The sequence below is a fragment of the Cavia porcellus genome, unplaced genomic scaffold (assembly GCF_034190915.1).
Source record: "Cavia porcellus strain 051 isolate PalLab524CR breed Dunkin Hartley unplaced genomic scaffold, mCavPor4.1 scaffold_27, whole genome shotgun sequence".
Taxonomy (NCBI): Eukaryota; Metazoa; Chordata; class Mammalia; order Rodentia; family Caviidae; genus Cavia; species Cavia porcellus.
The window spans coordinates 4,065,616-4,088,081 of NW_026947510.1; the positions used below are offsets into that span (position 1 = coordinate 4,065,616).

At 47.2% G+C, this 22,466-nt stretch overlaps 1 protein-coding gene across 1 annotated transcript in view; it reads right to left on the reverse strand.

Annotated features, from left to right (window-relative positions):
- The window catches only part of Vwf (von Willebrand factor), a 132,637-nt gene that overhangs the window by 46,350 nt on the left and 63,821 nt on the right, over nucleotides 1-22,466 (reverse strand). Inside the window, exons 21-34 of the mRNA NM_001278774.1 lie at nucleotides 20,422-20,556; nucleotides 18,003-18,149; nucleotides 17,217-17,357; nucleotides 16,902-17,015; nucleotides 15,694-15,850; nucleotides 14,998-15,156; nucleotides 14,058-14,193; nucleotides 10,598-11,976; nucleotides 8,811-8,927; nucleotides 8,589-8,729; nucleotides 8,148-8,291; nucleotides 6,289-6,453; nucleotides 4,848-4,891; nucleotides 4,344-4,521 (exon numbers count right to left, since the gene is read on the reverse strand). Of these exons, the coding sequence (NP_001265703.1) occupies nucleotides 4,344-4,521; nucleotides 4,848-4,891; nucleotides 6,289-6,453; nucleotides 8,148-8,291; nucleotides 8,589-8,729; nucleotides 8,811-8,927; nucleotides 10,598-11,976; nucleotides 14,058-14,193; nucleotides 14,998-15,156; nucleotides 15,694-15,850; nucleotides 16,902-17,015; nucleotides 17,217-17,357; nucleotides 18,003-18,149; nucleotides 20,422-20,556 (3,157 nt within the window). The remainder of the gene's footprint in view (nucleotides 1-4,343; nucleotides 4,522-4,847; nucleotides 4,892-6,288; nucleotides 6,454-8,147; nucleotides 8,292-8,588; nucleotides 8,730-8,810; nucleotides 8,928-10,597; nucleotides 11,977-14,057; nucleotides 14,194-14,997; nucleotides 15,157-15,693; nucleotides 15,851-16,901; nucleotides 17,016-17,216; nucleotides 17,358-18,002; nucleotides 18,150-20,421; nucleotides 20,557-22,466) is intronic.

Consider the following 22,466-nt stretch of genomic DNA (forward strand, 5'->3'; position numbering starts at 1 on the left):
TGTTGGTGGGAATATAAAATCATGCAGCCACAGTGAAAAGCTGTCAAGAAGCTTCTCAAATTTTTAAAAGTAGTGATGCCATATAATCCAGCAATTACAGTTCTGAGTATTCATCCAAAAGCATTCAGCTCAGGACCTCAGATAGGTATCTTACATGTTCATGTTCATCACAGCATTATTCATCAGAGCCAGTGGAGCCAGGCATGGGCCACAGCAAGACCCTATCTCAAAAAATTAAATGCCAACAGACAGAAATAACCAACTAGAGCACCAACAGATAAGTAGATAAAGCAATGGGATACATATATATACCACAGCTGTTATGGTTATAGTAAGAATGTCCCCCAGAAGTCTCACGTGTTTGGAAGGTGACTGCACCACATCTTTCCATGAGTTCATCGTTAACGAACTCGGTAACTGAATGTGCTACTAGGAGTTGGGGTGTGGTTGAAGGCGGTCTGTGTGGGGGGTGCCAGGAACAGTGCATTCTTGTCCTTGGCTCCTCCCTTCTCTCGTCCCTGAATTCCATGAGTTGAGCAGCTTTCCTCCGCTGGCCCCTCTGCCATCCTGTGTCTGCCTTGGAGCCAGCAGATGGTGGAATTAAGCAGTGAGCCAAAACAAACCTTTTTAAATTGTGGGTGTTGGGTTATTTTGTCAGTGACAGGAAAGTAACTAAGATGATGATGTACTATTCGGGCTTCCAAAAGAAGATAATTCTTCTTTCATTTGCTACAACATGGATGAACTGTCAGGGCACCGTGCAAAGGGAAATAGGCAGGCATGGAAGAACAAAAGCCGCACACATCCACTCACATGAGGATTCTAGGGCACCGAAGCAAAAAGGAGAGCAGGGCCTTCAGAAGCTGCTCAATGACAGAGTCACGGTCATGCAGGATGAGAGGGCTCCAGAGATTTGCTTGTACAGCAGTGTGCAACAGCGGTCAGCACTGCCACACGCTTGGATTTACTGAGGTTAGATTCCCTGCTACAGGTTCTACTGCAGGCTTTAAAACTGGAAAAAATGTGCTTACTCATTTAGAAAGATATAAAATGGCACAAGCATATGAAAAGATGTTCAACCTCACTCATCATTAGAAAAATGAATCTCTAGTACACTGACGTACCATTTCCTACATAAGAAGCAAGAAACTTGCAGAGTAAAAATGATAATAACACCATCTGATGGCAAGGCTGGGAGGAAACATACTCCTGTACGTTGCTAATGGAAAGGAAGACTGAGCGAAATTCCACTTTGGCACACGTAAGTCTCGCATTGTGGAGGAGAATCTAGCAGCATCTAATATAACTATGCACACATCCACGTTGGAACCCCAAATCTCCCCTCTCAGAAATGACCTTGAAGATACACCTGCAGCTACAGGAAAGTTCATATATATTCGTGGTTACTTCTGAAGCATGGTTTGTAATTGCAAAATACTGGAAACTACCTCAATCCACATGCATAGAAGAGATGAATAGCTGTGCTATGAAACAAGGGACTAAGAAGCATTCTTTGAATTCGCATGGAATGATTTGGAGACTATGCTTTTAAAAGGGGAAAGACAGAGCTAATTTTATAGGAAGAACTGCAGGAGGGATAAACCAGATATGAATGGGGTTAGTGATTGCTAGATTCTGAGTGGGAATGGATGAGAAGACAGGAAAAGAGAGTAAGAGATATACTCCAGAGCATGCTGAGGAAGTTCTGACATTTACTCCATACCAATGCTTCACGTATCAAAAACAAACAACTAGACAAAGAAGGGGCTAAGGGAGCCCCAAATGGGATAGAAACAAAACAAATGAAGTTAATGGTAATAATATAACCACACTGAAAGAGCGGGGTGGTGGTGGGGACTAACCTGAATAACTTTAGGAAACAAAATTTTACTCTAACCTTAAAGACAGAATTGTACACAAATAAGATCCTCTAGTTAGCATATTTGCTTTTCATTTAGAGAAAGGTAAGTAATTCTGAAACTGGTTTATGTGTACTCCTAAATAAGCAGATAGCGTGAATGGTGACAGTCAAGCTGCCCACTTGGAGGAAACAATGAAAATAAATCAAAAGAACACAGGAGCCGAACTGTGAGACTCCCAGTAGCCAGGTCTCCGGCCATAGGCATAAGAAAATAATTAATGCTAGTAACTGATCATACATACCACATGATAAAATAAGAATCCATGTGTCCACACTGATACAATAATTAATTTAGTTAATTAATTATGGAGAAGGGAAATTTCTTTCTTTCAATACAATTTCAACTAAGCAACATGCAGGGGATGATGGGAATTGAAATTTTCTATTTGGCAAACAGTACAGTAAAAAAATTTTCAACCAAGAATCATTAGTCAATGCCAAAGTTGGTAAGTAAAGGTATACTGGTGTCATTTTTAAGTATCTCTCCATACAATGATTATTGAATGCAAAGAGGAAAACCTTAATTTTACAGTGCAGAAGTCTGGCAAGCCCTGCCCACCCCAGGGCTCATGTGTGGCATCGCCAGCAACGGGCAAACTGACCGCAAAGCCTGTGCACCGGCGCAGCAAGTCTGCTGTGGAGTTCTCAGAAGAATGACGACCTGGATTTCACCCAAATTGAAGCACATTCTCAAAACTACTGTTCAGTATTCTTCAAAAGCACCAACAGCATAAAAAGAAAAGGCTAAGACACTGTTCCAAATTAAGGAGATCAAGAAAACATGACAGTGGAAGGATCCCCTTCCACGTGATTCTGAACTGACTGCTGACCCAGAAACAAAGGGCATTAGCAGAACAATTGGTGAAATGTGAGTCAGATAGTAGTGTTTCTGTCTATGTTAATTTCCAGTTTTGATTATTGTACTGTGATTATATAACAATCTGGGTAAAGGCATGTAAGAAATCCTTGCAATATTTGTACAACTTTTTAAGCCCTGAACATACTCATACTTCAAATATCTTTAAGTTAATTTTTTGCAAATTTTCAACACCTGGTTTTACCAGCCCTAAAGGTTTTCACTCACTTTATGTTAAAGGGGTATTGACGGGCAGGAGTTAAGAAAGGGTTTGTGTGCAGGAAGGAGCTCCTGTGTTGTACGTCCCCCAAGAGGGACAAGAAAGAAGCCCAGATCAGGTGAGCAGGCCTTGCTGGAGGTCACTCCAGGAGACAGGACTGTGCTCCACACCAGAGACAACACCTCTTGAACAGAGGCAGTGGGGTAGCAAAAGGGAGAGTCCCTGCTATCTGTGGAAGCAAAATAGTTGCTTGCTTTGTCTCAGTGGTTTGACAGAAGAATAGAATGCTGGGGGCGAGATATAGAACCCATAAAAGGGATGTATCAGTAGTGATGCTACCTAGAGAGCTTCTGCCAGAGAGTGAGTTGTTTGATGCCAGAAGAAAAGAATCTCTTAGAGACTGAATGCCCAAGAGCCAGAGGTTTCATGGGAGAAAAGCAGCAGCCAGCCAAGGTACAGAGACTACATCGTGAAGCCCTGAGGAACATGGCAAGGGAATTTGGGGAAAATTTTAAAGACGGCTGGCAAGAGAACGTGACTGCTGCCAGCACCCGCCAGGCCAGAGTGCAGAGCACTCACACAGCCTCAGAACCTTCTGGCCCCATCTGGCTCTGTGTCTGCCTCCCTGCACTGAGCCATGAGAGAAGCAGCCCTAACTGGGTCTGGGGAGGTGTTTTAACTCTAATCAAGTTCCAAGTTTTGATTATTACATGATAATGGGCATTTAGTAATCAACTTTGCTGATTTCCTGAGTCAACAGATATAGGATGAGATCTGCAATGATTTCATCCAGAATGGAAGAAAATCTGTCCCCCTAAATAAAGTCCAAAGAGAGCATGAGATATAAAATGCCTCCCACAGTTATGCCTATTGGTCACAACGGCTAGGAGCCACCCACTGCTGAGTACAGGTCATGGCAAGCAGCCATTCTTTCCAACCATGGGGCAGGGGGAACCCTCGCTGACTTGAATACATCCTTCTCTTACATCAGGCCATCTTGATGATGCCTGTTGCACCCCATACCTATGGGGTACAGCTATGGGTGCAGTTTGAGCGCTTTCTGGAGTCATCTCTCGCACTACTGTACATCCACTGCTAAACCTCAAACTCACAGATTCCAGGCTTGACGGACCACAGATTCTTCCTTCTGGCTAGGTGTTGCCTGGGGAAGCGTCTCCCAAAGACAGAGGAAGAGAGCAGTGATCCCAGAAAACATGGAAGCGTGGGTGAAGGGAGAGGGTGCACATGCTAAGGAAGAAAAGGAACCTTCCAGGCTGGCTTCTGCATTAGCTTTCTACACAGCCCAACTACTCTGAGAACCGAGGCAGGAATAGCAAAGGACTCACAAGGGCAGGTCCAGCGGCAGCCACACGTCTCTTCCACTCGAATAGGGGACTGGTTGTTGGGGCATAAAGGCCTGGGCACCTGGTCACAGTTGACCCGGTGACTCTGCAGCAAGGTCTGGCCATCTGGCAGGCAAGTCACTGTATGGCACTGATCCGGCAAAGTCCAGACATCTCCAGGCTGCAAAAGAAAAACCAGATTCAGGAGGGCACAGGATGAAGCACTCCAGTGCCAAGCTAATCTACCCCCAACCAATCACCTCCACAGACACAGAGATGAGTGTTGGACACCAGCCTAAATGACAAGAAAGCTGTCCACAAGATAGGAAGCAGAATACAGAAGCTATATGTGGATTTCCCAGAACAGAATGGCAGTAGGCAGGTAAACTGGGCAAAGGCAATAGCAGGACTGAGACCAAAGGAGGAAAAATTATTCCCAAAAAAGTAATGAGGTCCTCAAACCCACATTTCTGAACTTTCTTTCAAAGTCAACAAAGAGGAACTTACCTTCTTCTCATTCCCAAGCTCATCCATGCAAATTCTAACAAACCCTGAAAGAGACACAAATAAGACCTCAATTCCTTCCCATCACTCAGAAACTCTGAACCATTCGTAATATCTGTTGGCCACCTGGTCTAGTCCTTGAAGTCACCTCAACTCTAAAAAAGAATCTGAGTGAGTTTCACAGTGGAGGCAAGGGGATCTATGGTTCACACACTATAACTCTTCAAACACAATTTGTGGCAACAGTAACTAACAATTATGATGACAACAGTGCACTTACGGGAACACATCTTTTCAGTCATACAGTCACTATCTCCTTTTATAGACAGGTCACTTTTAGAAAGATGTATGAAGCAAGATGCTGAAAACCTGGGATTATACCAGGATGGTGACCGCTAGGAAGGAAACGCAATGACTCTGGATGAGGTTTTAACTTAAGCTAATCATGTGAAGAAAATATAAGGTGTGGTTGAAAAAAAATGGTAAATGTTTAAATTTACATTGCCATTCATCCTCAAAACCTCCCTGTCACTCCCTCATTCTTGCCACTTTCTGAAGCAGTTCTAGAAGTTCTTTTTCATGTCTTTAGCTGTGCTCTCCTGCTGCCTTGGTGTCCTGAGTCAATTCAAAAAAACATGTATTTTTCATGGTCATTTCGAGTTTGGCAAAGAGTCAGAAGCTGAATGGTGCCATAGCTGGTGGATAAGGTGGTGAGGACACACTGCAATGTTTCACAAGCTTTTACTGTTGGATGGCACACAGCAGCACATTCGCCATGCCGTCCATCTAACCTCATAAAAACACTCACAAAAGAAGTGTTCCAGAACAGCTTCAGAAAGCAGCAAAAGGATGGGTCGAGTGTGTTTGATGTGAGGGGGAGTATTTTTGGGGGGAGATTAATACCAATATGCCTTTGGCTGTAATAAAATTTTTAACTTAAATATTTGCCGTATATTTTGGTCACCCTTATATAAAAAACCAGGCCAAACTAAATTATCTATTTTTTAAAGTTTTTAACCTAAAATCAAATTAACGTATGGTCCTGCGATGATAGATTTTCTCGTCATATTTCTAAAACCCCTATGGTCATGTCAAGAATGAGTATAGGACCATGCTTTCTGGAATGTTGGGGTTGCCTGCTATGTCTTCTGAGTCTTTTATCCAAGTCCTTTCTGCTGAAGTAGATAGTTCAAATGGAAGGAGGACTGTGAGCAGAGACTTCCTAGTAGATCTGGAGGTTTCTAGTATCTGGCTTCCACAGGCAGAAACCTAAAGGTCCTGATCTAAATGATTATTTTCAAGGTCCAACGTTATGCATGGGCAACATAGACTCTCTAGAATGGAATTTGTGTTTTTATAAAATTTTTTGGTTTGTTTTATGATTTTAGGATTTGCTTTGGCTTTACGGACTTTTGAGGGAGTGAAGAAATGTTAAAAGATTTACCTGAGCACACTTTGTGGAGAAAGGAGTTTCCCAGGCTGACCACAGTGGGGAGCTCTTGCACGCGCTGCAGCTTCACCACATTGGAGCTGGCCTCCGGACCCACCAAGGTCCTCAGCTGGCCTGGGTCATACCGATCCCCAATTCCAATGGGGATCACTGTCACTCCTAGAGTTAGCCAAGGAACAAGAGACAGTATGTGTTCAAGTCTGTCTGCAATGGGCTGACCTGACTGGCGCCCAAACTGGGCACACAGACCAACCCTCTGAGGCAGTCTTCAAATGGTAAAGAGCTCATACTGGGTGTCAGGCACCATTCCAAGCAATGGGCATAGAGCAGTGAACCAAGCAGAGAAAGTCCCTGTGCCCCATTCTCGTGCAGCTTACACTAGGGAGAGAAAGATAAGAAACAAAAAAGTTAGTAAGAATATTTCAGATGTGGTTAGGTGTTGGGGAAAACAAAAAGGAATAAGGAAAACTGGCTTTCCCAGGACTAGGGAATGGGTGATTGTTTCATTTGGTAGTTAGAGCAGTGTACAGTGAAAAGTTGGCATCTGGATAGAGACACGAAATGAGGACAAAAGAAGCCAAGAGGCCATCTGAGGTAGCGTCATTGCACACCTAGAGGACAATGAGTGTGAAGGCCCAGGACATGGACAGAAATGCATGCCCCAAGATACTAGAGCGGGGTGAGCCCAGAACAACCAAAGAAGGGGGAATTGATTGTGTATAGACTTGTAGGCCACAGTAAGGGCAGTCACTGTGACCTCTGAAGGAAACAGACTGGCACAGAGGAGTGACAGGGATAACTTTGATTTGTAAAGGGTCCCTCCAGCTTCTGTGTTGACAATGAACTGCAAGAGACAGGAATGGAAGCCAAGGTTCCAGTTAGACAGCTGTCATCAGAGATGAGATGGTGGGGGCTGGGAAGCGTATGATGGTGGTGGAGGGACATTCGGTGTGGTGGTCACTGGCTAGTGTGGGTCCTTGCTTCAGTGATAACAGAAATTAAAGGCAACCGCACAAATGGATAGCTCAAAGTTTAACTGGAATTTTTATTATAGAAAAGAATCAAAGTTGTCCATACTGCAGGCATCCTCTAGAAAGAAAAGTAGGCTGCTCCACCGAGGACCTCTAACAAAGGATGCATTTCATTTTTATAGGATCTTAAAGGCATATCATTAATTACTCATGGATTTTTTTTTAAAAGATCAGGGATCTTTGGGCAACTTGGAGTTTAGTTATTGCACATGCCTATGTTTGCATATAACCCAAAATGGGCTTTGAAAAGAATTATGCCCCTTCTCTGAGTAGAGATTTTATTATAGAAATGCACTGTTATGAAAGTATAATAAAGATTAGGTTCAGTTCTCAGTCAGGTCTGTCACCATAATTGCTTGTACCAATTCCACCCTGTTTGCTACACATTCAGCTTTCTTATCTCAAGGAAAAAGCAACTTTCTCATTTTATTGACAACCTGACTTTCTTTCCCCCCTCCTAGCAGCAGAAGTCACAGTTGCCTTCTTGCTTTTTCTTAGTTGCTATTTCAAAGTCATGCCAAGCCACTCCTATCTCACAAGCACACCACCTTAAAAAGGAGAGATGTAGAGGTGTGATTGCCCTGGACACAGAGGAAAATCACCAGTCAAATAAAGTTATCATCTATGGAATGAGGACAAGTATAGACATATATTTCTTATTGTTTGGTTTCCAAATTGTACAATGCTTGGACAACTAGCTGGTAATTGAAACCAGGCCTTATGAAAATGTATTTAAAATCAGGTGGAACACAAAAATAAGCCCTGCCACTTTATCCTGCTAGTATTCTAGAGGAGTCTTGGGCCTGCACACTGTACACTTACGATTGGATCTGGCAGCCTGAGCTGCAGCGTCCACCGAATCCACAGAGACATCCATGACTAGAATAACCACCACCTTAGAGGCTGCAGGCCTGGCACCATGGACTTCAGAGGTGATGTATCGCACAGCAAAGGCCAAAGCATCCCCTGAAAAAGAACAGGCCAAGTCAGTACTGACTTCAAGAATAGGTGTTTCTGAAGCAGCTGATCAATCCAGAATATAGCCAATCCTTGGGTCATTCAAAAGCTGAAAGATTCAGCTGAAAGACTCAGAAGAAAACAGTGGAATCTGGAAGAGACCAAAAAGGAACATCCAGCCCATTGTTTCACAGGAGCAGAAACTCAGGCAAAGAAGCAAAGTGACTGGTGAGGACATTCGGTCACTTTTCCCAAGAATCAGGGTTAAACGCAGGTCCCACATTCAGCCTGAGGCTTCAACATTACCCAGCTGGCTGGGGCCTCCCTCCTGCTGCATGAGGCCCACAAGATTCAATAAATGCTCCTTCTGCTGGGCTACGTTCCATGGCACATCGATGGTGGTGATGCTCCCATACTGGAGCACAGACACCTGCATGAGATGAGGGCCTAACAAGAAAGAAAAAATAGAAATTACTCACAGCCAAGTGGATCCCTTCCTTTGCAGGCTTCTCCAAGGGCTCTGCTCACCTATATTGGCCTTTGAAATGAAAGTCTTGGCAAAATTCTTCATTTCCTCAAAGTAAGAGGCCGGAATGCTGGAGGAGCCATCCAGGAGGAGAATCACATCCAGGGGTTGGCTGCAGTCTGCAAAGAGGATCAAGGTGTGCATACAGGTGCCTGCAGCTGGCTGGTCACCACCCCCAGCAGCTGCACACCAGGTATCAAGAGCACCACTGATGGCATGGCACCACAAGAGGAAGGGGTCATCATTGTCAAGATGGTACATGGGCCAGGGAAAAGGGAGGGGGAAATGTTCCCGAGTGAATAAGTATCCCAGGTTTGGAGGCATTGGAAAGCTCCACCCAAAATGAATTTAAATGCCTACAGATAAAAGCAGGAGTTACCCACTCCCTCAGCAACAGGAAGCTGCCATCCTTCCAGAAGTGACTGAAGTACTAGAGCACCAAAGTAAGATGTCAAAAAGAAATGGAACAGCAGCATCTCCCTGGAAACTGAGCTTGTTCTTTCTCAAGTATTCCAAGGTGGGTGAAGGCAACATGAGCAATTCCAAACACAAATGTGCCATGGCAGTGCCCATGTTAATGTTTGGTCACAGTCAAGATCACAGAGGAAGCAAGCTCTGACCTGAACACATTTTGAGTTTAGGCAGATGGTGCTATTACTATGTAACAGGGATTTAAATAAAATCTATGGATCTGATTTAAAGCTTAACAAAAAAGAATGTTAAGTGTGAGGGTCAAGATACATTAAAGGGAAGCAAGTTAATTCTGGGATGGTCCTAACTACACCACATAAGGGTATTCAAGAGCTAGGAATTGACTAGACACTAGTATCGATTAAGAAGACAATATGAATGGCAAGAAAAATAACAAAAATTTTTGAACATGTGTCCTATGCTGGAGTGGTATTAAGCATTTTGCTTAATACTATCCTGCATCCTACAGATGAGGAGTCTGATATACAAAGAGGTTAGGGACTTGCTTCAAATTATCCAGCTAGCAAGTGGCAGAGGTGAGAAAGCAAACTCCCTCCTGAGCTGGGTCACCTGACTTCCTGGCCTGACCCCAAAGACTGTCAGTTATATAAGTAAGTCTACTCCCTCAGTGTAGTCAAAAGGGAGCTAACAGTCACCAAAATTAGTTTCAAGATGGAAAGAGGGATTGGTTAGTATGAGCGTTCATCCTGATATGTCTACTTTTTTGGATTAAGAAATGCCTAGCAGATTAGGAGAGCTACTGGGTGTGCCAGGGTGGGACACATAGTCCTTGTGTATTATACATGACCATTCACCCCTTCCTCTCTGGAACTCTCCCCCTGCTCTGCTTCATGCCAACACTAAGTAAGCAACTTTGCTCTGCAGCACTCTTCCACCATGAGGTCTCTGGGCCTACTGACCAAGGACTGAGTCTCCCACTGACCATGGACTGTGAGTCAAATGAAACCTTTTCTCCTTTAAGTGTCACAGCAACAAGAAGGCTCACTAAAGCAGGTGGAGAAGGGATGGGTGATAAAGTAATCATTGCACTTTTCACTCCTTCATATTGTTTAGATTTTAACAATAGAATTACATTAGTTGTAAACTTACAAGAATAAATAAAAGACCCTCCACTAAAAAGGGTCATGATGAAGCTCCCTGCTTGGGAGGTAAGGAAACACAGGCACGCTGAGACAGGGGCTTAGCCAAGTGACAGAGTAGTAAAACTGGGATTAGAATCCAAGGTCACATCATGGATAGATGCAGGCAGCACCAAGGGTGCCCTGACCCCTCCCTCCCGTACATGGGTCCTTCATACCTGGGGCAGGGTGGAGGGTAGGGAGCTGCACTGTGTTTCCTGAGCAGCACCTCTGCAGCACCAGGTCAGGAGCCTCTCGCGGGAGCATCTCAAAGTCCTTGATGAAGATGGGGGTGCTGGGCCAGCTGATAGTCTGCAGCTCCTGCACATTGGCACCAGGGCCCACTCCAATGGGCACCACCTGGATATCTCCAGGCAATCGCTTGATCTCATCGGAAGCAGGATTTCCTGTGACCATGTAAACCAGATTTGGCGCCTGCTCCCGATCACCCTGGCCTACAGAGAAGCTGTGCTCAGACACGTACTGCAGGGCCAGCCCAGTGTTGGTCTGGTTGCCACCCCGGAACTGGATTTCTCGCACATGCTGCAGCACATCCCCCTTGGACTGGGCCTCACGGAAGGTATACTCCACGGTCACCGTGTATGAGTATTGCAGGACCGTGACGTGAATGCCGTCCTGGCTCACATCCATGCGCTGGATCACTTCTGCCATGAACTCCTTGCTCCTGTTGAAGTTGGCTTCTCCAACTTTGTCTGAGCCCTCCAGGACAAATACCACATCCAGAACCATGGACTTTCTCTCTGGTCCTGGGGTCAAAACCTCTGAGACCCCTGGACCCACAGTGACCTGTGCCACCTGGGTGTGCTGAGTCGGGGGAGGGGCCTCAGGTGCATGGTCACAGAGGTAGTTGATAATCTCATCCCTCCGCTGCTCCAGCTCATCCACGCCACTAAGCAAGAAGGCCTTGTTTTGTCGGGCCTGCTTCTCAATGAGACGGATCTGTTGGAGGTTGACATGTGGCCCAATGCCCACTGGCATCAGGATAACCTTTTTCTTCTTCAGGTTCTGAACAATGCGGAACAAATTCCGGGCCATCTCTTTGGGCTCTGAACTGGCAGTCAGGAGTAGCACAATGCGGGAGGCTTCAGGGCGATCAATTTTGCCAAAAATCTGGAAGAGCGTGTACTTCAAGACCTCACTGGTGGATGCCACCTGGCTGCCCACGTACTTCACCTGGCCTGCAATGCGCCGCAGCTCTGAGGGCCGCTTCCGGGCTTTGAGCTCAAGGTAAGCATGGGAGCCATCGTGGTACTCCACCACGGCCACCCGGATCCGCTTCTGGGAGATGTGCAGCCGCTCCATCACGCTTACCACAAAGGTCTTCAGCACCTCAAAATCTGCCTCCGACAGCTTGGAGGAGCCGTCCAGCAGGAAGACCAGATCTAGCAGTTTGCTGCAATATAAGTCATGCATGGGCAGCTCCGTAATGTCTTCCAGGTACGGCGTGGTCGCACTAAGTGGGGCCTCTGTAGGGGGCACCACCAAGCCTCCAGGCTGCTGGCAGGTTTCACAGGTAAGGTTGGCACCATCACAGTGACTATGGCAGAGGGAGAAAATACCAAAGTGATTCAGGAAAAAGCTATGTGCCCTTCACAACCCACAATGAAAACATTGCCATAAAACTGCCTGCTGACCACCGGAAAATTCCCCACTGGAGCGAGCGAGATGTTATTTTTAGCCCCCATACACACACACACACACACACACACACACACACACACACACACACACAGGTTTCTCTCAATTCTGGATGCCAAAACTTTGACCCATCGGAAGATCTCAACAAAGAATCTTTGCTGTTCTAGAATCTTTGTGCATCCACACAACCATTCAACTCTGATTTCTTTCCAACCTACACCTCTAGCCATGCTAATATTTAATTAAAATGTAAATCCTCCAAGTGTCTCCAAGGACAAATACTGCTCTACATGCTGATCTTGATCAGGATTTGTTAAGTGTCCTATTATTGAAGATAAATGGTTGACAGTATTAATTTAACAGAATTTGATAGGCTGGGCCTCAAGGAAAAGAACAAAAACATTTTGGAGTGATGAATAAAAAACTCAAGGTCCTAGGTTTATTTGGTAGAAGACAATATTTAGGAAGAATCAACTAGTCTCTCAGATGTCAAGCCCAGGAAAGGACAGCAGCTCATCTGTTCACTCCTCCTATAGGCAGGTGGAGGGGTCTGGTAGTGCAAGGCCCACACATCTGTGTAAAAGCCACCGCCTCATTCACAAACTGCTACACTACCAGGAAAATTGGCAGCTTCTTCTGGTCACCTCACCCTTTTCCCAGGGTCTTGAAGGTGGCCAGGCATGTCAGGCCACTGGTAAAATCAAGTATCCCTGTGCCAGGGACTCATGCCTGCTGGAATCGTCTCCTTTCTACATGCTTAGCCTCCAAGCAACTTTCCTTCAACTCTCGCATCAAAGCTGTGGAGCCAGCAGTGTCCCATGCACCAAGAAGTGTCCCTCTGTGGCATGACCATTAGGCAATGTCCCCCACCTGCTGCAGAACTGATATCCACCTTGTCTGATTCCACAGCATGTACTGTGTAGCTGCCCTTCCCGGTGCTGATAGGCAGTGAGAAGAGGGTTCTAAGCTCTGAGCTCCCAGCCAGCACTGACCTCAGCCCTCGCTTGAGCCTTCCTCCTTACATCTCAGTGTCAGCACAGGGAGGGAGGGTGGGCAGGCATGGTCCTACTGGGAAGTTAATGCTTACTTCCTCATGCTCCCCACAATTTATTGCCTCAATCCTTAGTTAACAGTGTGTGAGTGACATACTTTCTAGTTTCCTGTATTTGCTAGAAAATTCCCCTGGGCAGCTTTAGCTCTTGTTTGTACAGATGGTGGTGGCAGGATCTGATTCTGGCAGCTGTGGCCATAGCCCCCTCCCCAGTGAGCTGAAGTTCTCAAGTTTAAGCTCCCCTAAGGCTTGATCGGTGTCAGGGAGTGGTGTTGAACATATCAGCATGTTAATAAATGTTCCCCACTTCTGGGCAAGACTTCAAAGGCACAGTGCTTGCCTGAAAAGGCTCCTGCCCACCTCACCAAAGGCCAGTTTCTTGGGGTCAATTCCAGTGAGAGCCCTGAGTGACAGCAGTGAATGTCTTCCCTCCCAGTCACAGAAGCTGTGCCCTGTGACCTGGACTATGGTCCTGAGATGTCCATGTCATACCAAGGGGTCAGGGATTCCATCTCAATTTCCTCCCCATCCCTCACCTCCTTAAAAAAAAAAAAAAAAAAAAAAAAAAAACAGCTTTTATAAATTTCCATCCTCAGACTAGACAAATGGAAATGCTAATTCCCCTGCCCCTGACTTGATTCGATGTGTTAAGATACTACAAAAAGTATTGAGAGAGAAATACTCTGTCTTCCACCAAAAAAGGTAAAAACTTTTTAGAGGAAAACATTTTTTTCAAAATATTTCAATATTTTGAGGGGAACCAATCTAGTTTGCTCTCTGAAGAATAGAAGAAACTAGAAACATGCTAAGCAATAAACTGATCTAACAAAGTGTCTGCTCACCCAGCTAAGAGGTTTCATCCCAAACTTGTGAGCTGTTCTCAGGAATATGGTAACACTCACCAGTGCAGACAGCCGGCAACTACTTACCAAGTCTGGCAGAGTGCAGGGTCATCGGGGTTCAAGGTGACCTTCCTTCCGGGGGCAAGGCGCCGGCCAGCCACCTCACACACAGAGCAATCGTGGGGGTCAACGCAGGTCTGCAGAAGTTCATCCAGGATTTTTCCTGCACAACGCACCTCTCATTAGGACAGAATGTCCACCGTCCCCATCAGGAAGGCTCCTTTGTCACTAATGTGAACAGTACCATCCCTAAAGCCTAAAGCCACCTCCTGGGTGGTCAGCTCACTATCCTTCCTCTTTCACACCTTGATTTATCCCTCTGCAAAGCTGGCTGGGGGGTTCCTTCTCTGTGTCTGAGTTCCTCCAAGCTTTACAGAATGGTTTCAATAACTTTTGAGTTTTGCCGTCCAGTCTGACAGCCACTAACAAAACACACTCATGAATAAAAAAAATTTTTTTGTCTTTTTTGAGATGGGGTCTCGCTATGCAGTTCAGGCTGGCCTTGAGCTCACTTTGTAGCCCAGGCTGGTCTCAAATTTGCAACGATCCTCCCACCTCAGCCTCCTGAGTGCTGGGATTACAGGCGTGAGCCACCATGCCCAGCTACTAAAATTTAAATTAAGAAAAACTCAGTTCTTTAGGCATACTAGCCACCCCCAGTTAGCACATTTCCCCCACTGCAGAAAGTACTGCTCTGTGTGATAAACTCATGCACAGGCCCACAAAAGCATGGCAGAGGAAGCAGTAAGCGTGCAGCTCAGTGGCTGAGCTCATGCTGAGCATGTGCAACAGCCTGGGTTTTACACATACACACACACACACACACACACAGAGTAGTATCTGTTAGGAACTTCTCTTGGTAAAACTCAGAGCTGGCCCAGTTTTGATGAAGTGACTCAAGGAAGCAGAGGACTAGGAACAGGGAGCAGGAGCCAGAGGTGCCCAGGCCACCAGGGACGGGCCTCACCTGGTGGGCAGTGTGCGTGGCAGCCCTCCACGCACCGCACAGGGCAGGCCAGTGGCTCCGGGTGCTGGCACGTGATAGGACAGGCAGGTGCACAGCTATTATAGCGCCACTCACACTCATGCTCGCTGTCCTGAAGATTCCTCTCCTCGCAGCTCTGGGCTGTGCAAACAGAAGAAAAGGCCATGACTCCAAAAGCAACAGGCAACCACAGGAGTGGGTACAGAGAGAGGTGGCAATCATATTGGGGAACTAAGGGGTCACCCATATAATCATGACTTCTGGATTTGTTAAGCATCCAAGCCAGGAACATCATGGTCTAGATTTGTTTTCTACATAAAAACATGAAGTCACAGGTACCCAAGAAAGCAAGACTCCATATAAATGTACACATTTGTACCAGCAATTATGGTCATGTCTAGGACATACATTACTTGCTCACTTCATGAGTGAGACCCCTTTTCTTCTTCCAGAACTCTCCAGAAGCAAAGTCCCACAGGCCATCCTGAAGCCAGGTTCCTCCTCACCCAGAGTGTGAACTCCTCACTCGGTGTCCCAGTCCTCTCTGGCCCTCAGGGCAGCCATTCACATGCTAGAGCCCTGCCTCCTCATGCAGGTGCCCAGCACCCATGGGTCTCCAGGTCTGAATGGGCACAGGGTGAGGAGGCTGTCTGAGGCCTCAGGGGCACCAGGACTCACGGCACAGTGTGGCTGTCCTCCAGCTCACCACCTTGCCCTGTTGGGCACATGCATGGGCGTAGGCAGCGATGGTGTCACAGAAGCAGGCACAGTCCCCAATGGACTCACAGGAGCAGGTGTCGTAAATGCACATGTCCAGATAAGGCTCAGGGTCCACCTGTAAAGGAGCCTCAGGTTACCTGGGCCTTGGGGGGTCTGTTCTGGGGGTCAGTAGAAGGACAAGGGCTCTTCAGGTTGGAGATGGGTACAGTGCCCTCAAAAGGAAATGGATAAAAGGGCAAGACTCCTAGTTTCTTACCTAGAGTGCAGCAAGAAATGTTGACTAAAACAAAGTTGCCAGCCTGTCATAGCACGTGATGTGCCTGAGAATTCCAGAAAAGCATTCCCTGTGTCCATCTTCTACCAGCCTACCAGTCACCTGTACGTGACCCATGGCTGTTAGGGTTTTCACAAAAGCTGGTCACTCTCTTCTGGCCTCAGTGTAGCAAAATCAGTGGGAAAACATCAGGACCCACTCAAGTCGTCTCACCAGGCAGCTATAGGGCAAGCGTGTTGGGAGGTCGGACCCAAGGGGACTTTCCAAGCTCTGACCCCAGCTCTACTAAACACCCTGGGCTCTTTGAGGGCAGCTGTGATGGAAATTAATTCACTCTTTAAGCAGATCATTGTCCTTAATAATTCCCGAGGCCCCACTTGCCCTGGCCCTCTTTCAACTCAGATGCCACCAGGCCAGAGAATCCTAACTGCCCTTTAAAAACCTAAACACCACTGAAGGTAAGGCCAGAAAAGTTTCTGTGAGAAGAGAAGGAGGCACTAATGGGATTGTTTTTGTTTGTTTATTAGTTCATCGATGAGGGATGATTGGAGGATTCTTAGGTCTGGAGACCCAGAGCAATAACAGGCAAAGCAGGTCCTTGTCTCTAGTGTGAGACAAGAAAATGCAACAACTCTAAGATCGAGGTCAAAGGAGAAGTGTGGGCAGATGCCACTTCCCGTACAGAAGGAGCGCTCTCCCTCAGAAGAAGCGCTCTCCCTCAGAAGGTGCTGACTTTCTCTCTGCTTCCCAGCCACAGGAAGGACCGCAGCATCATCTGAATGGGGGTCCTGTCAGGGCTCCAGAGTCAGTCGTGTGCACAGGAGAACCTCAGAACCCAGCTGTCATGGGCCAGCCCTTCCACCCACCCTCCCTCCTTCCACAAGGCTCTTACCAGCTTGTTGCAGTCCTGGAAAATGTCACTGGTGAGGATCCTGCAGGAGGAATCCACCATGGTCTGCTTCACGATGTTGTTATGGCAGGTGGCAGGGGACACATCCAGCACCACCTGGGGACAGAGAAGAGTGCACAGATACATCAACATCAGGCTGGGAAACTAGGGGGACATAGAAGGGTACCAGAGACGCTGTTCCCAGGTTGCCACCACCTGCAGTTCCCGCTGCCCACTTCCCACCTTCCAACTTTGGGAGATGGGGAATATTCTGAGAGACAGCCTCTTGGGCTCCATCTGCACAGACCCCAGAAGTACCTTGCTGGTGTCAGCGCACTGCGGGCTCACTTTCCAGGAGTTCCCAAAGTCCACAGGGTTCTCCTCCACTTGGAGGTTGCTGCTGGTGAGGTCGTTGTTCTGGATGCCATCAAAATTCCCACAGAGGCCACACACTTGCTCCTGGATCAGCACATTGAGAGCACACACACACACAATACTTGACATATGCCCAGAACCAAGTAAGGTATCACTAGAAGTAACTGAGTATTGCTCATCAGTGGGGTGAACCATCACAGGAAGCAAACACCGTGCAGGCTCCCCAACCCATACGAGCTAACAATATGTAGCATCCTCAGAGACACTACGAAGACTAATCCTACCAAGCCTAATCAGCCACCAGAGTCACATGCACACAATGTAGAGAAACTAACAAACCCTCAACAAACTGTCAGACCCTGGGTAAATGCTATCCCCTGTCCCTGTAGACTTATAAATAGCTGTCAAGAAATCCTGGTCTATGGCTATATGGTCAGGCAACACTACTTTGTAGTATTATAATCACACTGTTCATGATCAATTTGCCTTAAAGAAGGCAATATTGCCTAATCTTCTGCTTCTTTCCTCTATGCAGATAAACTTTGTGCCAGGCAAGAACACCAAGAGGGCAGCCTTGTTCCTGTCCACATGCAGCAGCCCTGGGGCAGCCATGATCACCCTGACTTTGTAGTTCATGGTGAGGGAGGGGGTGGCCAGGAGCAGCACCTCGCCCCAAGACAGAGGAGCCGGTGAAGGTCCAGACAAGACAAAGCTACAGAGGCCACAGACCTGGAACGTCTGCTTCAGCACCACGGAGATGACCAGGCGTCGGTCCCAGACCACAGAGAGGGCTCTGCCCAGCAGCAGGATGAAGAACCGGCCTGACTCCACCACCTCGAAGTGCGTCTCATCCTTCATGGGCTTCTTCACATTCACCTGAGGGAAGACACGGCATGAAAATGGGGGAGGAGGCTCCAGATCACCCCTCTTGCCACACCCACCTGTCTCCACTGCACAGGTGCACACACGCAGCATGCCACCCGCCCAGAATCTGCACAGCCCTTGCCGGGTGCAGTCAGAGCTCTGTCCTTCTAGCCTGCACCACACTGGACATTTCTGTGTCCATCTCACCTACTGCTCTCCAAAAGCTGAAGGGGAAGAATAGAGGTCATAGCAAAAGCATAATTACAAGATTAAAAACACAACGAAGCCAACATCAGGTCACCATCACTTCACAGAAAGCAGGACCTTTTCTTCCCAGTTCTCAGGATGGAACCCAGAGGCCCTTGTTCACCAAGCTATTATTCCTCAGCCCCTTTCTCTTTATTTTCCTTCAAATATTGAAACAAGGTCTTCCTAAGGTGCCCAACTAGGACTCAAACTTGTGACCCTCCTGCCTCGGATTCCCTCAGTGCTGAATTGAGGGCTGTTTTGAACCTTGATCACCAACTGCAGTGGTCCCTAGGTAGGTTTTTGATGTGGCACTGGTTTTATGAACCTCTCATTAACATATTTTAAAATTTATCCCAATAAGCACTAGACACTCAGCTTCCTGCATCCCTGTACCTCCTTCTTTCCAAAGCCTCTGTCATCAGGAGTCAGGGTTAAAGGAAGAGGTGCCGGAGCTCAATGCTATTTGCAGTGGTTGCCGATTCATTTCAGACTCCAGCCAAGCCCTTGACCTTCAGATCATCGATAGAGCTAAACCCTCAAGACCTCTGACCTGCATGAGCAAGGCTCACACACAGAGCCATCTCCCGCTGCAGAGCTCCCTCCTGGGCAGCACTGTGTGCAAGCTGTTCACATGTACACATGTGCTCCTCACACATCTGCACATCACCTATCCATGTCACCACTGTCATTCATCCTAAATGAAGTGGCCTTTGAAAGGTGCCCACCCACAGTCAATCTTGCTTGCTAAACAGCTTTCTTCTGTGACGGCAGAGATGTCTCTGCACATACTCTTTGTCAGCAGGGGGTGTTTACAAGAAATCAGGTGCAGGCTGAGGCCACAAAACAAAATGAAGGTTCTGGACCCCAAAGCTTTGCAACTCCCTAGTACCACATGTGGCCAGACCAGCTGGACCAAAGCTGCACCCTGGGGGCAACTACCACTCTTAAATGCAGATTCCAGCCCCCACCCAGACCCACTGAGCCACCATCTCGGGGTGAAGCACCTCCTGTGCAACCTTCTGAGGACCATTTCTTAAGCTCTCAGTACACAGGATGAAATCTGATTTATTTCACTTCTGAGCTCTTAAAGATATTTATCTGAAAGATTGAGAATGCAGCTCAGTGGTAGAGTGTGTGTCTAGCTCTGTCATTATCCCCAGTACCACCAAAAATAAAGTGCGTCTGGGAAGAGCTGAAAAGATAAAGTAAACCAAAAATATATAAATATGCAATAATCCCCACTTATCTGTGGTTTCATTTGCTGCAGTTAACTGTGGCTAAACTAAGGTCTGAAAATATTAAATGGAAATTTCCATGGATAAATGATTTGTAAGTTTTATTACATAAAGTTTTACATCAATAAATGTTATAACCCAAGCACTCTGGGAGGCTGGAGCAGGACGGTCACAAATTGTAGCTCAGCTTAGGCAACTGAGCAACTTAGCAAGACCTTGTCTCAAAATAAAAAAGGACTGAGGATGTAGTTCAGTGCAAAGGCCCTAAATTCAATGCCCATACTACAAAAATATATACATAATCAGTTATATATGGTATTATATTATGTATTATATATCCCACTTTTTATTACATTATATTGTTACAATTCTATTTTTATTAATTATTATTATTATTCATAAGCAATAATCCATCAACTAAACTTTATCATAGATGTGTATGTATAGGAGCAATGGTAGAGGTAGGGTCTGGTACTATCTGCAGTGTTAGGTGTTCAACTTGGGGCCACGCCCCCGCATGAGAGGGACACCCTTATGCTCACCCAGCTCTTCCCACACCTGTGCAGACACAGTCACACACCTGCTGACAAGCATATCCACACTTTAACCAAAATGGGATGCTGCTGTCCATATTGACTGGTTGCTTGTTCTGCTCTCAGAATTATCATCAAGGCCAAGTGGTCAGCCCGGCTGCACCACTCCACTCACACGGTGCTCCATGAATGCCTAAGGAGTGCTCCCAGCAAGCCAAGTGCAGAACAGAGGGATGCAAGCATGGAGGCCACGAAGCTGCCTCTTACCTCCCCGTCAAACAGTTCGATCTCTCCTCCTTCCACCAGGATGGTGACACGCTTCTTGCATTCAGTGGAAGGATAGCTGCACCCCTCGTTCCCCACCAGGATCCGGAAGGTCCCAGGGTTCCCACCACAGTAGTCCTGGGGAGAGAGGGGCACCAAGAGAGGAGTATTACCCCTGCCTGCCTTTTCCACACCAGAAGATGGCACCTTGAACTCTCAGGTCCTGGGACACAGATTACAGGACACTGCCACATCTGCCTATGTGCACATCTGAATGTGTGAGTGTGTGTGTGTGTGTGTGTGAGTGTGTGTGTGTGTGTGTGTGTGTGTGTGCGTGCGTGCGTGTGTGTGTGTGTCTGTCTGTCTGTCTGTCTGTCTGTCTGTGAGTGAGTGTGTGTTGGGAGGGGTCCCATGTGAACTCCCACACTGTCCAAACTCAGCCAGGATGGAGGAGCCAGGCACCCAGGGTGTAGGGCACCACAGACAGTCAGGGACGGGAGGGAGATGCAGCGGTGGGTGGAGAGCAGCCCCATCTAGATCCCATTATGGAGCCGGTCAGGCAGCTCTAACATCTGGTTGACCCCTTATGGGTGACTGGCTCAGAAATATAACCAGAGAGGCTTGGACACAGCTCCTGGCCTTGAGCACCCCCTCTCCTAGGTACAGAAGACAAGGAACACTGGCCCTTGTTGGTCAAGGGCCTAAAAAATTAGGCAAAATGAGACACATTGCTGGCAAATAGTTCAGCTGTGGTGGCTACAGCTGTGGAACAAGGGAAGACAAATGGCTCAACCTGAAGCACTAGAGGACTCCTGGTGTTCATGTAAGGTAATGTTGGACACATCACTTGCCTCCATATCTCTCTCTCTCTCTCTCTCTCTCTCTCTCTCTCTCTCTCTCTCTTCTCTCTCTCTCACTCTCTCTGTCTCTCATACACACACACACATATACATACATATATACCATACACACACACACACATTTGTTTGTGTTTCTATCTAGCTGTCCCCCTAAAGCCTCATGCACTCCAGGTGAGGCTCTGGGGACGGGACTAGATCTTGAGTGTGCTGTACTCAGCGCAGACTGGTTATAGCCAGGTGTAACATTGGGCTGTGAAGCCTGGTGGGAAGAGGTGGGTCACTGTGGGTGTGGTGGGAGGGTGTACATATTCCTCCTCCTCCCTTGGTCCTGCTCTGCTTTCTGTCCATCATGCCCATTTCTCCTCTGCCATGTCCTGATCATCTACAAACTGTGAGCCAAAATGAACTTTAATTTGTGGGTGTCTGGTATTTTGTCCCAGCAACAAAGATATAACTAAGATACCCACACACCTATTACGCATCTACATATACACATACAAGTATAGATGCACATTTACACACACCCTGCACTTACATACAGGTGCACTTACACACACACACACACAATCCGCCCCTCACAGGCTCACTCAGTGAAATGGGTGTGGGCTGTCAGAGGCCATGGAGGTCAGCAGGAACAAGGGCACACGTGCTTTCCTTGTTCCGGTCTCCAGCAGGAAGGGAAAGAGCTAAGCCAGATGACACCCCCCAAAGGAAGGGGGCACAGGGAAGGGGCCCAGGAAAAGGCACCAGAAAAGGACAGTAACCCCGGTTGTAGGTAAGGACAACGAACAACCCACAAAGGGCATAGTTGGGTTGGTACCTGTGAAAAGAGACCACTGGGGGAAGTTTCTCGGGCCTGGGAAGAGGTAGAGAGCAGCTAAGCAAATGCTTCTTACTGCCTGAGAGCAGTGTTTCCAGGTTTGAACGGTTTGGTAGCTGTATATCTTGCTGCTGAGGCTGGGAGGCAGCCGGGTAGCCAGAGAGAAAGCAGCTTCCATGCACAACCTGGGAACTCTTTCTGAGCCACACGCTGTGGGCCTGCCAGTGCCCATGAAGCTGCCCCAAGGCTTTCCCAAAGCTCCTGCACCCTAGAGCTGGTGGGCTGTGGGTGTGGGCATAAACTCTGCATGCGAAGACCTCAGTCCCCGTGGGTCCCGCGGTTCCCTCTGTGGGCCTGGGCTCCTCTCT